We start from the raw sequence: 12,131 nt of genomic DNA, 5'->3' as shown, positions 1-12,131 counted from the left end.
TGACATAATGAATTAAAGAGAAAACAGAACAGAACCATACAATTGCATAAAAATTAAAATTGAGCACACGCGAACCAAAGAAAATACTAATTTAAGTTGCTGCATTCACAATGCCTGTGGTGATGATGATGATGATGATGATGATATTTGATATTGGAGAGTAGAAATATGTCCTTTAAAAAAAATGAATTGCCTTGTTTATAAATATCAGGTTGTTGATTTTGTCATGTTGCCATGCCCTCAGCTGGCACCAAACACAGACTGCCCTCAAGTCACCTGTACCAGCTTCCAGGGGCAAAGGAAGGCCTCGTGACACCTAGGGTCTATGACGCATGCACCGTACGTAGCGCCAACGCACATGCGCTGTATAGCGGTTTGCCGCCAGCGCTGCTCCAGCGCCATACAGATGGTGCCCCGCGGGATCCCTCCGTCGCTGCTACAGCCATGAACGGAGGATCCCTGCACCATCTGTATGGCACTGGAGTGGCGCCGGCGGCAAACTGCTTTACAGTGCATGTGCGACGGCGCTACATCCAGCGCATGCGTGCAACGCTGCACATGTGCATTACTTAGCGCCGGGATCCTCTGCTTGTGGCTGCAGCCGCGAATGGAGGATCCTCCACATGCGGCTGTGTTGGCGCAATGGTCACCCTCACAGACATGGAACTCAGGCCGCACCGCCCCCCCCACCCGCCCCCCGTTGAGACACCACTGCCAGCTTCTTGCTCTCTGTCAGGTGTACAGCCGGATTTTTGTCAGGTATTTCTAAACTGCCTTTCTTCCCAGAGCCAACACGGATACTGTGGCCAATAGATATCTCCTACTTCTTAAGAAGCCATTCAAGAGGCATGTCTGTGCAGTACCATATATTTAAAACCGAAATATTAAAATGTTTTATCATCCAAAGCATTGGAAGACACAAGATCTACCCACCTTGGAAGAATGGCAGATGCAACTAATAGACTATATGGAAATGGCGGAAATGACTGGCAGAATCCGAGACCAGGGAGAAGAGACGGTGGAAGATTGGAGGAAATTTAAAACTTATTTACAGAAACATTGCAAAATTTTTGAATGCTGATGACATTGAAATGAATTGAAGGGGCTCTAGCAATAAGGTAAAATGTAAGACGGGATTGATAATAGATAAACTAATAGGACATGAATTTGCTGAACCAATTTCTAAAAGGGATACAAAAAAGGGAGACGTGAGGAAGTCAGGAAAATAAGTTATCTACAGATGAGAAATTAAGAAAGAGGGAGCTTTGTTGTCTTTTATATGTGTTTTTTCTTCTTCTTTTTGTGTTTAATGTTTGTATTTTTGTATTTTGTAATTTTGTATTTTTCTGTTTTTGTATTTTTTTGAACTTTTCTGTTGATAAAACCTAATAAAATATTATATATAATAAAATAAAATAAAATAAAATGTTTTATCATCGCTTACAGTGTAGAGAAGCACATGGTTTCATTTTTTATTTATCTTATCTGGTTATTTTGACTCATTTAAAACAATACTGGCCCTGCTCCATCATACCAACCCTGCTCCCCTCCAAATACTCTCTCTCTCTACATCCATAACCAACTGTCACTCCAAATTCAACCTCAAACTCAACTGCCTCTCTCAACTGTCCCCCAGCAGAATTCAAACTCCTTTTTCAAAACTTCTATCCAATCACCATTCACTAGCAACATTCCAAGCACCCACCTCCCAACAACAAATGCCATTAATTTGCATATTATTCTTGATTCGACATGATTCGTTGTATTTCTATGCTGCTTTTCTTTCAAAGGAATCTCAAAGAGGCTTACAAACAATAACAGCCTTATAACAAAACATAACAGAACTTTCCAAATACAGTATACTGTATTTTTCGCTCTATAACACGCACCCGACCATAACACGCATGTAGTTTTTAGAGGAGGAAAATCCGTAGGCATGCCACCCGTAGGCATTCCCTCCATAACACGCACAGACATTTCCCCTTACTTTCTAGGAGGAAAAAAGTCAGTGTTATGGTGCAAAAAATATGGTAAATCATAGTAAAATAATTAACAAACAATCAAAAAAACAATTAGAATCCATAAAAGACTATTAATGAAGAAGCCAGTAATAATAAGCTAAACATCACAATAACAGCACAAGTCATACTATAGGATAAACAAATCAATATGGCATGTATAATCTATAAAACAATAGTAACAATATTAACAAAACAGCAACTAAAAAAAGTGAGCTAAGCTTGCTTACACACTTACCTCATATAACTCTAATATTATTACATATACATACAATATTTACACAAACACCAGAACATCACGGTTGACTTCAACAATTTTATGATTTTCTCACTTGAAGATGTTACTAATAGCTGCAAATAATAACATATTTTACAGGGGACATTTGAACACTGTTATTTTCATTCACATATAAAATATGTTTTTTTCCATGTAGTTGAAAATGAATCTTTTTTTGTTTGTTTGTTTTTTAAAAAACTTTTGTTTGAATCTGGGAACATGTAAAGAAAAGACAGGAATCAGTGGTCCTCCAAGTTCTGCTGTTCTCCTAGCAGCCTTAGACAGCACATGGGGGCTGAAGAGAGCAGTAGTTTGGTCTGGAAGGCACCAGGCAGGCAAAGACCAATGTAGCACACATGTGAAACCACCTCCGAAGACTTCACCTGAAAGACAAGATAGAAATATTTCCCTCAATACCACCCAGCTGTGGCCTCTTCTGTAACATCAAGAATCCCCAAGCACCCCAAAAAAACTCCATTTGGGTTTCTTTGTTTCCTTTTTAAAGAGGAGGCACCTTGAGTTGGAGAAGAACAAGTTATCTCAACTAGTGTACATGCTCCCTTTGGAAACGCCGATCCAAAGTCAATATATAGCCAAGGAGTACAGTGACCAGACCACCTATGACAAAGCGAATGATGTTCACCAGGGTGTGGTCGTTCTCTGAAAATGAAAAGAATAAATCAAGTTGCAGACCCACTCACAGTGGCTCCTGCCCCAGGGAGAAAAGGCCTGTTAGGTGTAGCAAACTACACAAGACAATGTTCTGGGATTTTAAAAATTAGCTTTTATTGATTACAGTTGTAGGTAGGCTTTGGCTGAGGCATTTGGTGTACATAGATTCTTAGCCTTCAAATGGAGGGCTGCTGAGCAGGGTCAGGCCTGGGATTAAGGGACTGCCTCAAGAACACGGGTCTACCTAGGTGGTCCTCCAAGACAGCTGCTGGAAGTGTGGGGGTGATTAGTGAGGCAGGAGAGGCTAGCAAGTTCTAGCAAGTTCCATATTCTAGCAGAGTTCCAAACATCCCCCTTTTTAAATTACGCAGCAATCAGCTTGTTGCTGACTCATCTGAGTCTTACTATTAAAGATTCCTTCCTGGTAAAATCCTTTCTAATCCCTCTTAAAAGGAATAAACACAAGAATCTGGTTAACGTTAATATAAAAGTAGTTTACTCACAGATCCATTCAGGTTCACAGACCTATCCCTGAAGGCAGGCTTAGGTTACATAACCACTAGAACCATTCCATAAAGAAGTTATGGAATAAGCGACTAAGCAGTCACTTCTCCAAACACCCAGCAACATACAAAATGGAGAACACACACTGATCAGAACATGGAGGCAGCTGCAAAAGGCAATGAAGCAGGAAAACAGTGTTGAATCTCTATTTTGTACTCAAGTTTGTACCCGTTTATATCTAGTTTGTACCCAGTAGCATTTTTTTCATGATTCATGTCAATTTCAGAATTAACTAAGTAAGGTTCAAAGAATTTGGGTCATAGCAAGCTAAGTAATACTCAGAGTAGATCCACTGAAATGCAAGAGATTCACTTTGGGTGGCACGCGTATCTTTGGTGCGATAAAAAGAGGGTGCATAAGGGATTTGGTAATCACATCTTTAGAGGTTCACTAATAGAGGTTTGGGAGAGATATAAAAACATACTGGAACCAAAAACTCCGCACTGGCTCCCCCCGTTAGAGATAATATGTGTTAAGAAGATGTCAGGGAACTGCCATCGGAGCATCAGGTGGTGGAGGGGCTCAGGGAGGAAGAAAGAGACTCAACAGCTGAAGCAGGGACCAGCAGGGGGAGGAGTGGATCTCTGAGGGAATGCGAGCAGGAGGGAGGGCTCAGGGACGCTTCCAGCGAGAACAGTGGGGAGGTATCTGAGTCTCCCATAGGGAGACCCACACCTCGCCGGAAACTGTCACGCCGTGAGTCCAGGAGACGCGTTTCCGTTAAGGAGCTCCTTTGCTGGAAACGCTTCCGCAGACAGCCACTGTCGGACTCTACTAGTGACTAGAGCAGACATGTCTGAGGAGCTCCGTCACACACGGAGGTTTGTGGGGTCGCACAAACTCTGAGGGAGCACGTTTTACGCACAAGCAGCTAATCAATCCCTAACAGCAGTCCGACAGTCTCTGTACGCTGCCTGTGCAAGAGAAAGCATCATGAGCGAACCAACCGGAACCGGAGGAGCGGGGGCTGGAGCTGGTCCAAGCTTGGGAGATAGATACCGAGCGTTGGAGGTCCAACTGGCGCTGCAGACGGCGAGGCTGGAGGAGAGAAGGGCTCAGGATGCAGACAAGAAGGGGAGAGCCACTCAGTTCCCCAGAAAGGTACCAGGATTGGTGCAGAAATTTGGGGGGGACCCCAAGGATTACCATGCCTTTAGGACAGAGATGCAATATGCCATTAATGTGCAGTTCGATGAGTTCCCTGATGAGGAATCGCGAGTTGCTTTCGTAATTGGGCATCTTGAGAAAGGGGCGAGAGACTGGGTTCGACCCCTAATGGCAACGCACAATGACGTACTAAAGGACACGATGAAGTTCTTTCGTGCAATGGATATCATGTTTTCCAGCGATATTGAGGAAGGGGTGGTGCGCAGACAGCTAATGGCTTGCAAGCAGGGAAGTCGATCTGTCCGTGAGTACTGGACTGAGTTTACCATGCTGATTCACAGACTGGGTTGGGATTTATCGGCGCCACCCATTCAGATGCTATTTGAAGAAGGTCTTTCTTCGGCGGTGAAAGACGAGCTGTCACGGAGCCCCAGGGCGGGGTCTATGGATCAGCTGACCAAATCTGCGCTGACCATAGGAGCGCGGCAGGAGGCAAGAGCCTTGGAGAGGCGGGAAGGGAGAGGGGAACGTTGGAAGGAGTTCCGCATTCCAGACATTCCTGAGCCAGCTTTCCCGCCGGCAGAGCCGATGGAAATCGGAACAGCGCGCGCGCGCGCATTTTCAAAAACCAGCGAGGGGGCTAAGAAGGAGGGAAAGGGCGCCCGGAAATGCTATCTCTGCCAACAGCCAGGCCACTTTGCCAGAGTCTGCCCCCAGAGGAAGGAATGGCAAGGGATGGTGGGAGCTGTTGAGGGGGGAGAACAGGGGGGAACGGAGCAGGTAAAAGCCAACGCCTGGTTGCCACAATCGGGGCACTGCAGCCAGGCCAAAGAGCAGTGAAAGTGCCCGTGCCAGAAGCTCCTCGACCTGCTCTAGTGATTGAAGTGTCGCTAGAGCTGCAAAATGGGCACCCCCTAAAAATAAAGGCGCTATTGGACTCAGGCAGCTCCTGCAATTTTATGAGCAAGGAGTTTGCTGCTGAACACCAGATACAGACTATCCCTTTAAGCAACCCCCTGCAGGTGACCACGATTGATGGCAGGGAGTTGTTGGGAGGAGGAGTCAGCTTGCAGACTGTCCCAATGATAATGAGGGTGGCAAGGCACACAGAACTGATAGCGTTTAATGTGGCCACCCTGGGAGGCGCTCCCATTATTTTGGGAATGAGCTGGCTAGCTCTACATGATCCGCTGGTTGGCTGGCATCAAAGAGTGGTGTCCTTTGGTTCAGCACATTGCTTAGAACACTGCAAAGGGGAAAAGGGTTCAGCAGGGGCCCAAGCCACCCTAGCAGGGACTGAAGTAATGGAGAAGGTGAAGGTACCACCACAGTATGCAGATCTCAGCGACGTGTTCAGCGAGAAGGAAGCTGACCAACTACCACCTCATAGGCCCTTTGATTGCCAGATCAATTTACTCCCTGGAGCACAGCTTCCCGTGGGCAAGTTGTATGCCATGTCAGACAGAGAAATGCAGGAGTTGCGAGGGTTTATTGACAAGAACCTGAAGAGAGGCTTCATCAGAGAGTCCAAAGCAGCAGGGGGTAGCCCAGTGTTTTTTGTGGACAAAAAAAACGCGGACAAGCCGAGACTTGTATGTGATTTTAGGAGGTTAAATGCAGTGACTGAACCAGTGGCTTTCCCTATGCCCAGGATTGATGATATTTTGACCAGGGTGAGGAAGGGAAAGATTTTTACAAAGCTGGATCTAAGGGGGGCGTACAACCTGATACGCATAAGGAAAGGGGATGAATGGAAAACCACCATGTTTACCCCTTTGGGGGCATTTGAATACCTCGTTATGCCATTTGGATTACAAGCAGGCTCAGCGTGTTTTCAATCTTTTATGAACCACGTACTGGGCCCTTTGCTCTACAAGAATTGCGTTGCTTTCCTAGATGATGTGTTGGTGTATTCGGAGAATGAGGAGCAACATGTGAGAGACGTCAGAGAAGTGTTGAGCAGACTGCAAGCCAACAGGCTGTGGGTGAAACTGGAGAAGTGTCGGTTCCATACCAAGGAGGTGGAATTCCTGGGGTACCGCCTGTCAGACAAGGGATTGGCCATGGATCCCGGCAAGGTACAGGCAGTGCTGGAATGGAAAACACCCAAAACCAAGAAGGATGTGCAGAGGTTCCTAGGGTTTGGAAACTTTTATCGTAAGTTCATCCGCAACTTCGCCCATCTGACGGCGCCCATCACTGACTGTCTCAGCAGTAAAAAGAAGTTTGTATGGACGGCGGAGGCGGAGCGAGCGTTTGAGGAGCTGAAAAGGGCCTTCGCCTCTGAAGAACAACTTCTGCATGTGGATTTACGAAAGAAGCTAAGGGTTGAAACAGACGCATCTGACAGAGCCATAGGGGCGGTGCTTCTTCTGCAGCCGGGGAAGGAGGAGTCAGAGTGGCGACCGTGTGCCTTCTTTTCGCGAAAGCTGAACAAATCCGAGAGGAACTACACGGTGTACGACCGAGAACTTCTTGCTATTCATGAGGCGTTCCGGAGATGGAGGCATCTGCTAGTTGGGGCACAACATAAGGTGCAAGTGTGCACGGACCATAAAAATCTAGAGTACTGGAGAACTGCGCGAGTGCTCAACCAAAGGCAGTTGAGATGGGCCCAGGAGTTATCCAAATTTAACTTTGAGATTTGTTACGTGCCAGGCCCAGAGAATGTTAGGGCGGACGCTCTCTCACGCAAACCTGAATATTTGGAGGGGGAGGGAGCACCCGAAGAAACCCATATCATTCCAGAGGACCGCTGGGTGTGTGGGGCGACTTTGGTGGGGCAAAGGGAATTGGTAGAGGGTACGGTGCATGATGCATACGCCCAGGACAAACTCAGGGGTCTCAGGAGGGAGGAAGACAAATCCGGTGGTTTTGAGGAGAGAAACGGGGCATTGTATTATAAGGGAGCGTTATATATACCTGAAGGGGAATTGAGGGAGAAGGTACTCAAGCAGCTGCACGATAGCCCCACAGCAGGGCATTTTGGGCAACACAAGACCATGTGGCTGGTTACCAGGGAATTTTGGTGGCCCAAGGTCAGGGAAGATGTGCGGGAGTATGTGAGAGGGTGTGAACAATGCCAAAGAGCCAAGGGGGAGAGGCGGGCGCCGGCTGGTTTATTAGAACCACTGCCCACACCTGAAAGACCGTGGGAAGCAGTGGCAATAGATTTTATGACTGATCTGCCAAGGTCTAGAGGGAAAACAGCCATCATGGTTGTAGTAGACCTGTTAACTAAAATGGCCCACTTTATAGCCTGCTCACATGCGGTCACAGCAGAAGAAACAGCCAAATTGTTTGTAGAGAATGTGTTTCGGTTGCACGGCGCCCCCTTGAGGGTGGTTTCAGACCGAGGGAAACAATTTACTTCCAGGTTCTGGAGGAAGCTCATGAGCTTACTGCATGTAGAGGTCAATTTTTCAACGGCCCGTCATCCAGAAACCAACGGGCAGGCGGAAAGAGCAAATGGGGTTCTCCAACAATATTTGCGGTGTTATGTTAATGACAGAGAGAATGATTGGGTGGAGAAGCTGGCGTTGGCAGAATTTGCCTACAACAATGCAGAGAACGTGTCCACGGGGATGAGCCCCTTTTTGGCTAATCACGGGTGCCATCCCAGAGCCTTCCCAGGGGGGGGAGGGGGAGAACTGGAGCGTTCCAGCTGCTGAACAGTTCGTTGAAGAAATGGAAGCGATCCATCGCCAGCTCCAACTCAACTTAAACAGGGCTAAGGAGGAATATAAGAGGCAGGCAGACAAAAACAGAAGGGAAGGTGAAAGCATCAGGGTGGGGGACCAGGTGTGGCTGTCAACCCAAGGGTTGCCGTTCAAAGGAGGTTGTAAGAAATTAAGACCCAAAAGGCTGGGTCCGTTTGAAGTCATGCAGCAGGTCAATCCAGTGGCTTTCAGGCTCCGGTTACCGAACCACATGAAGCTGCACCCAGTTTTTCACAGGTCGTTGCTGTCACCGTATAGAGGAGACAGTGAAGGGAGGGTCACTAGGGGACCAGCAATGGAGGAGAAGGAACACAGCTACCATGTAGCGGAGATCCTCGATTCCAGGTGGAAGGGAGATCAAGTAGAGTATTTGGTAATGTGGGAAGGGGAACCGGAGTCGGAAAACACCTGGGTTAGGGCAGAGGATGTCAATGACGAAGTTTTAATAGAGACTTTTCATCAGAGGTTCCCACGTAAACCTCAGCCTGTAGCGAGGTTCCGAAGGGAATACTTTGCCACCACCGACGAGGAAGAGGAGTTGGAGGGGTTCCCAGATTCTGAAGAGGAAGAGGATTCAGCGAGCCAGGACGACGATCGATGGAGGGAATTGTTCGAGACGTCGGAAGATGAGGAAGATTCTTTTCGGGGTTTTAGCCCTTCACCTCCCAGGGGAGAGGAAATGGGAGGGGGTGAGGGGGGCCCTGGAGGGGAGGTGGATGTCAGGGAACTGCCATCGGAGCATCAGGTGGTGGAGGGGCTCAGGGAGGAAGAAAGAGACTCAACAGCTGAAGCAGGGACCAGCAGGGGGAGGAGTGGATCTCTGAGGGAATGCGAGCAGGAGGGAGGGCTCAGGGACGCTTCCAGCGAGAACAGTGGGGAGGTATCTGAGTCTCCCATAGTGAGACCCACACCTCGCCGGAAACTGTCACGCCGTGAGTCCAGGAGACGCGTTTCCGTTAAGGAGCTCCTTTGCTGGAAACGCTTCCGCAGACAGCCACTGTCGGACTCTACTAGTGACTAGAGCAGACATGTCTGAGGAGCTCCGTCACACACGGAGGTTTGTGGGGTCGCACAAACTCTGAGGGAGCACGTTTTACGCACAAGCAGCTAATCAATCCCTAACAGAAGACTAATATGAGAGGGAAGTGGGGAAAATATGGAGAAATGGTTACCAGCGAAGGAGGGAAGTGGAAAGTAAAACCATATGACCAAATTAAAGTGTTTACTTATGATTGGCTGACCTACTTTCAGATAAATGAAATGTTTAAAAAAGAGTTGAAGGAAAGGGGTTATGAGGAAAAAGAGTCAATTTTTCAAAAAGATATAATAAATAGCGAATACAAAAATCTGTCAAAAATGTATAAAATACTGTTGGAGTGGTACACGAAGGATGAGGAAGTGAAATCAGTGATGGTTCAGTGGGCAAGGGATTTTGGATACAATGTTCAATTTGAGGACTGGGAAAGGCTGTGGAGAGAGAATATAAAATTTACGGCATGCGTGTTATTGAAGGAAAACATGATGAAAATGTTTTACAGATGGTATATGACTCCCATAAAATTGGCAAAGATATATAAGGTAGATAACAAATGCTGGAAATGTAAACATAAAGAAGGGACATTCTTTCATCAATGGTGGGAGTGTAAGAAAGTTAAAAGCTTTTGGGAAGAGATCTATAATGAAATGAAAAAGTTGCTAAGATACACCTTTGCGAAAAAGCCAGAAGCTTTTTTTACTAGGGATTGTAGGAAAGGACATCAGAAGAAAGGACTGCAAACTTTTCCAGTACGCCGCAACGGCAGCCAGAATCGTGTTGGCCCAGAAGTGGAAGCAGGAGGAAATTCCAACGGTAGAAGAGTGGAGAGTAAAACTGACAGAATATGCAGAATTGGATAAATTAACAGGGAAAATTAGATATACTAAAGATCAAAAATTTATTGAGGACTGGGGGAAATTTGTGGGTTATCTGGAAAATAACTGTGGTGTAAACACAACGCTAGCGGGGTTTAAAGAGGCACTGTAAAGAACTAATAAGTATTGTTTATCAGAAATAATGAAGGAAGGGAGGAAAAATGGCAATATGAAAGAATGGAATGTGTACCAGAGTTATAGCTATGAACGATTGTCAGTGACGTTGAAGGAAGTCTAAAATGGATATGATTTGTTGTATGATGGATAAAATGTATAACTAGTTGGAAATTAATAAAACTACATGAAAATGCAAAAAAAAAAGAGATTCACTTTGGTCCATTGATTTCAAGGGCCCTACTCTGAGTATGACTTAGTTGGATAGGAACCTGTTAAACCAAATAATATAGTATGGCACACTGTCAGATAGCCAAGTCAGAAACCATACCTGATATCAGGAGCTCTATTGGGTCACTCTGTAGTGATAACACCTTTGGCCTTTTTTCTGCTACATAGCTGCAGCTGTAGCTCCCTTTGCTGTCCCAGCTGACATTGTGAATGGACAATGTACCATGATATAATTCAGTTTCCATGGTCCAGTTTAGTGATGGGTCTCCATCCTTATGGAGATAGAACATCATGGCTTCTTTTCCAGTTTCACACCTGATTGTGACTTGTTCTCCAAAGGCAACCAAGTTGCTAGGACTCATGGAAATTCTTGGTATATCTAAATTAGGATCTGTCCACAGAAAAAGAGCCCACAGAAGTGAGATGACCATCAGCACAACATGGTGGAAACTGTTCTCAGGGACAGTGTAGAAAGCTGAAGCAGGATCTTAGGAAGATAGGAAGCTTATACTGAATCAGACCATTGGTCCATCTAGATCAGTATTTTCTACACTGACTGGCAGTGGTTCTGGCAGAGTTCCAGGCTGGGGACACTTCCAGCCCTACTTGGAAATGTTGGGAACTGAACCTGGGACCTTTGGCATTCAAAGCAGACACCCTACCACTAAGCTATGGTCCATCCTCTTAGAGCAGGGATAGAGAACTTCTTTCAACCCAAAGGCTGTATACTCTTCTGGGCAACATTCTGGGAGCCACATGCCATTGGTCAGTGGGGCCAATGTGGAGAGAACAATGAACACACACTTTAACTTTGAACAATAGGGTAGTTTCTACACACACCCCTCTCTGTTTTCCACCCGGGCAAGCAAAAGCATTGTCTGAGTTCAAGGGCACATTGCAGTCAGGCAAAAACACACCGTTACAAACGTAGCTGAACCAGACACATAAACAATAAGCAAAACTCAAAGAAAAGTACATGACCAAATCAAGCAATTTGCACACAAAGTATAATAAGATCTATTTAAAGTATTTTTAAAAATATACTTAAACAATACCCTGGTCCTTCTCACCTCAAACCCCTTTCCTTGGCAGGGTGCCTCTGTGTGGGCATGAGTGTCTTCTACTGGGAAAGCCAGCCAGGTAGGTGATGCTACTCACTGGGCAGCCTGCCAGAGTCTGGAATGTGGGCCAGAGCTAGGCTGCTGTAGACCACTTCCCTCCTCCTGCTGCTTTGGCTGGCAGAGAGGGCTTGCTACTGCTCTTGAGACCCCCGCCACCTCTGCCCTATATGCAGTTGGTGGGCAGCCCTGAGGAGCTGCCACCACCAACACCTCGCACCACTGCAGCAGCAGCCCCAGCAGAGCACTCCTGTTTGCCATGGCCACCTCTGAGGGGACCTCCAGCCACTCCTCGCTGTCTCCCCCACTGCCCCCCAAGTGGTGAGGATGCAGGCGATGGCCGCCATAAAGGGAACCCACCAAAGAAGCCATCAGGAGAGCCATTTCCAGGCACCATTTA

The 12,131-nt window shown here is 46.6% G+C and overlaps 2 protein-coding genes across 5 annotated transcripts in view; both read right to left on the bottom strand.

The window, feature by feature from the left end:
- Positions 1–12,131, bottom strand: part of LOC310691790 (leukocyte immunoglobulin-like receptor subfamily A member 2) — a 72,687-nt gene that overhangs the window by 46,160 nt on the left and 14,396 nt on the right. The gene's annotated exons all lie outside the window — the stretch shown is intronic.
- LOC310691779 (leukocyte immunoglobulin-like receptor subfamily A member 2) overlaps positions 1–12,131 on the bottom strand; it is a 39,249-nt gene that overhangs the window by 17,866 nt on the left and 9,252 nt on the right. Inside the window, exons 8-10 of one of the 4 annotated variants that reach the window (XM_083471807.1) lie at positions 10,714–11,004; positions 2,842–2,955; positions 2,038–2,680 (exon numbers count right to left, since the gene is read on the bottom strand). The exons of 1 other annotated variant lie outside the window; for it this stretch is intronic. In XM_083471807.1, the coding sequence (XP_083327933.1) occupies positions 2,679–2,680; positions 2,842–2,955; positions 10,714–11,004 (407 nt within the window). In that variant the 3' untranslated portion in view covers positions 2,038–2,678. Of the gene's footprint in view, positions 1–2,037; positions 2,956–3,470; positions 3,638–10,713; positions 11,005–12,131 lie in introns of those variants that run through there. 2 more of the 4 variants (XR_014518562.1, XM_083471806.1) reach the window with 2 other exon arrangements.

Source organism: Podarcis liolepis (assembly GCF_965112155.1).
Source record: "Podarcis liolepis genome assembly, chromosome: 13".
Classification (NCBI taxonomy): Eukaryota; Metazoa; Chordata; class Lepidosauria; order Squamata; family Lacertidae; genus Podarcis; species Podarcis liolepis.
The sequence above is the reverse complement of the archived record's forward strand: the minus strand, read 5'-3'. Positions and strand labels throughout refer to the sequence as shown.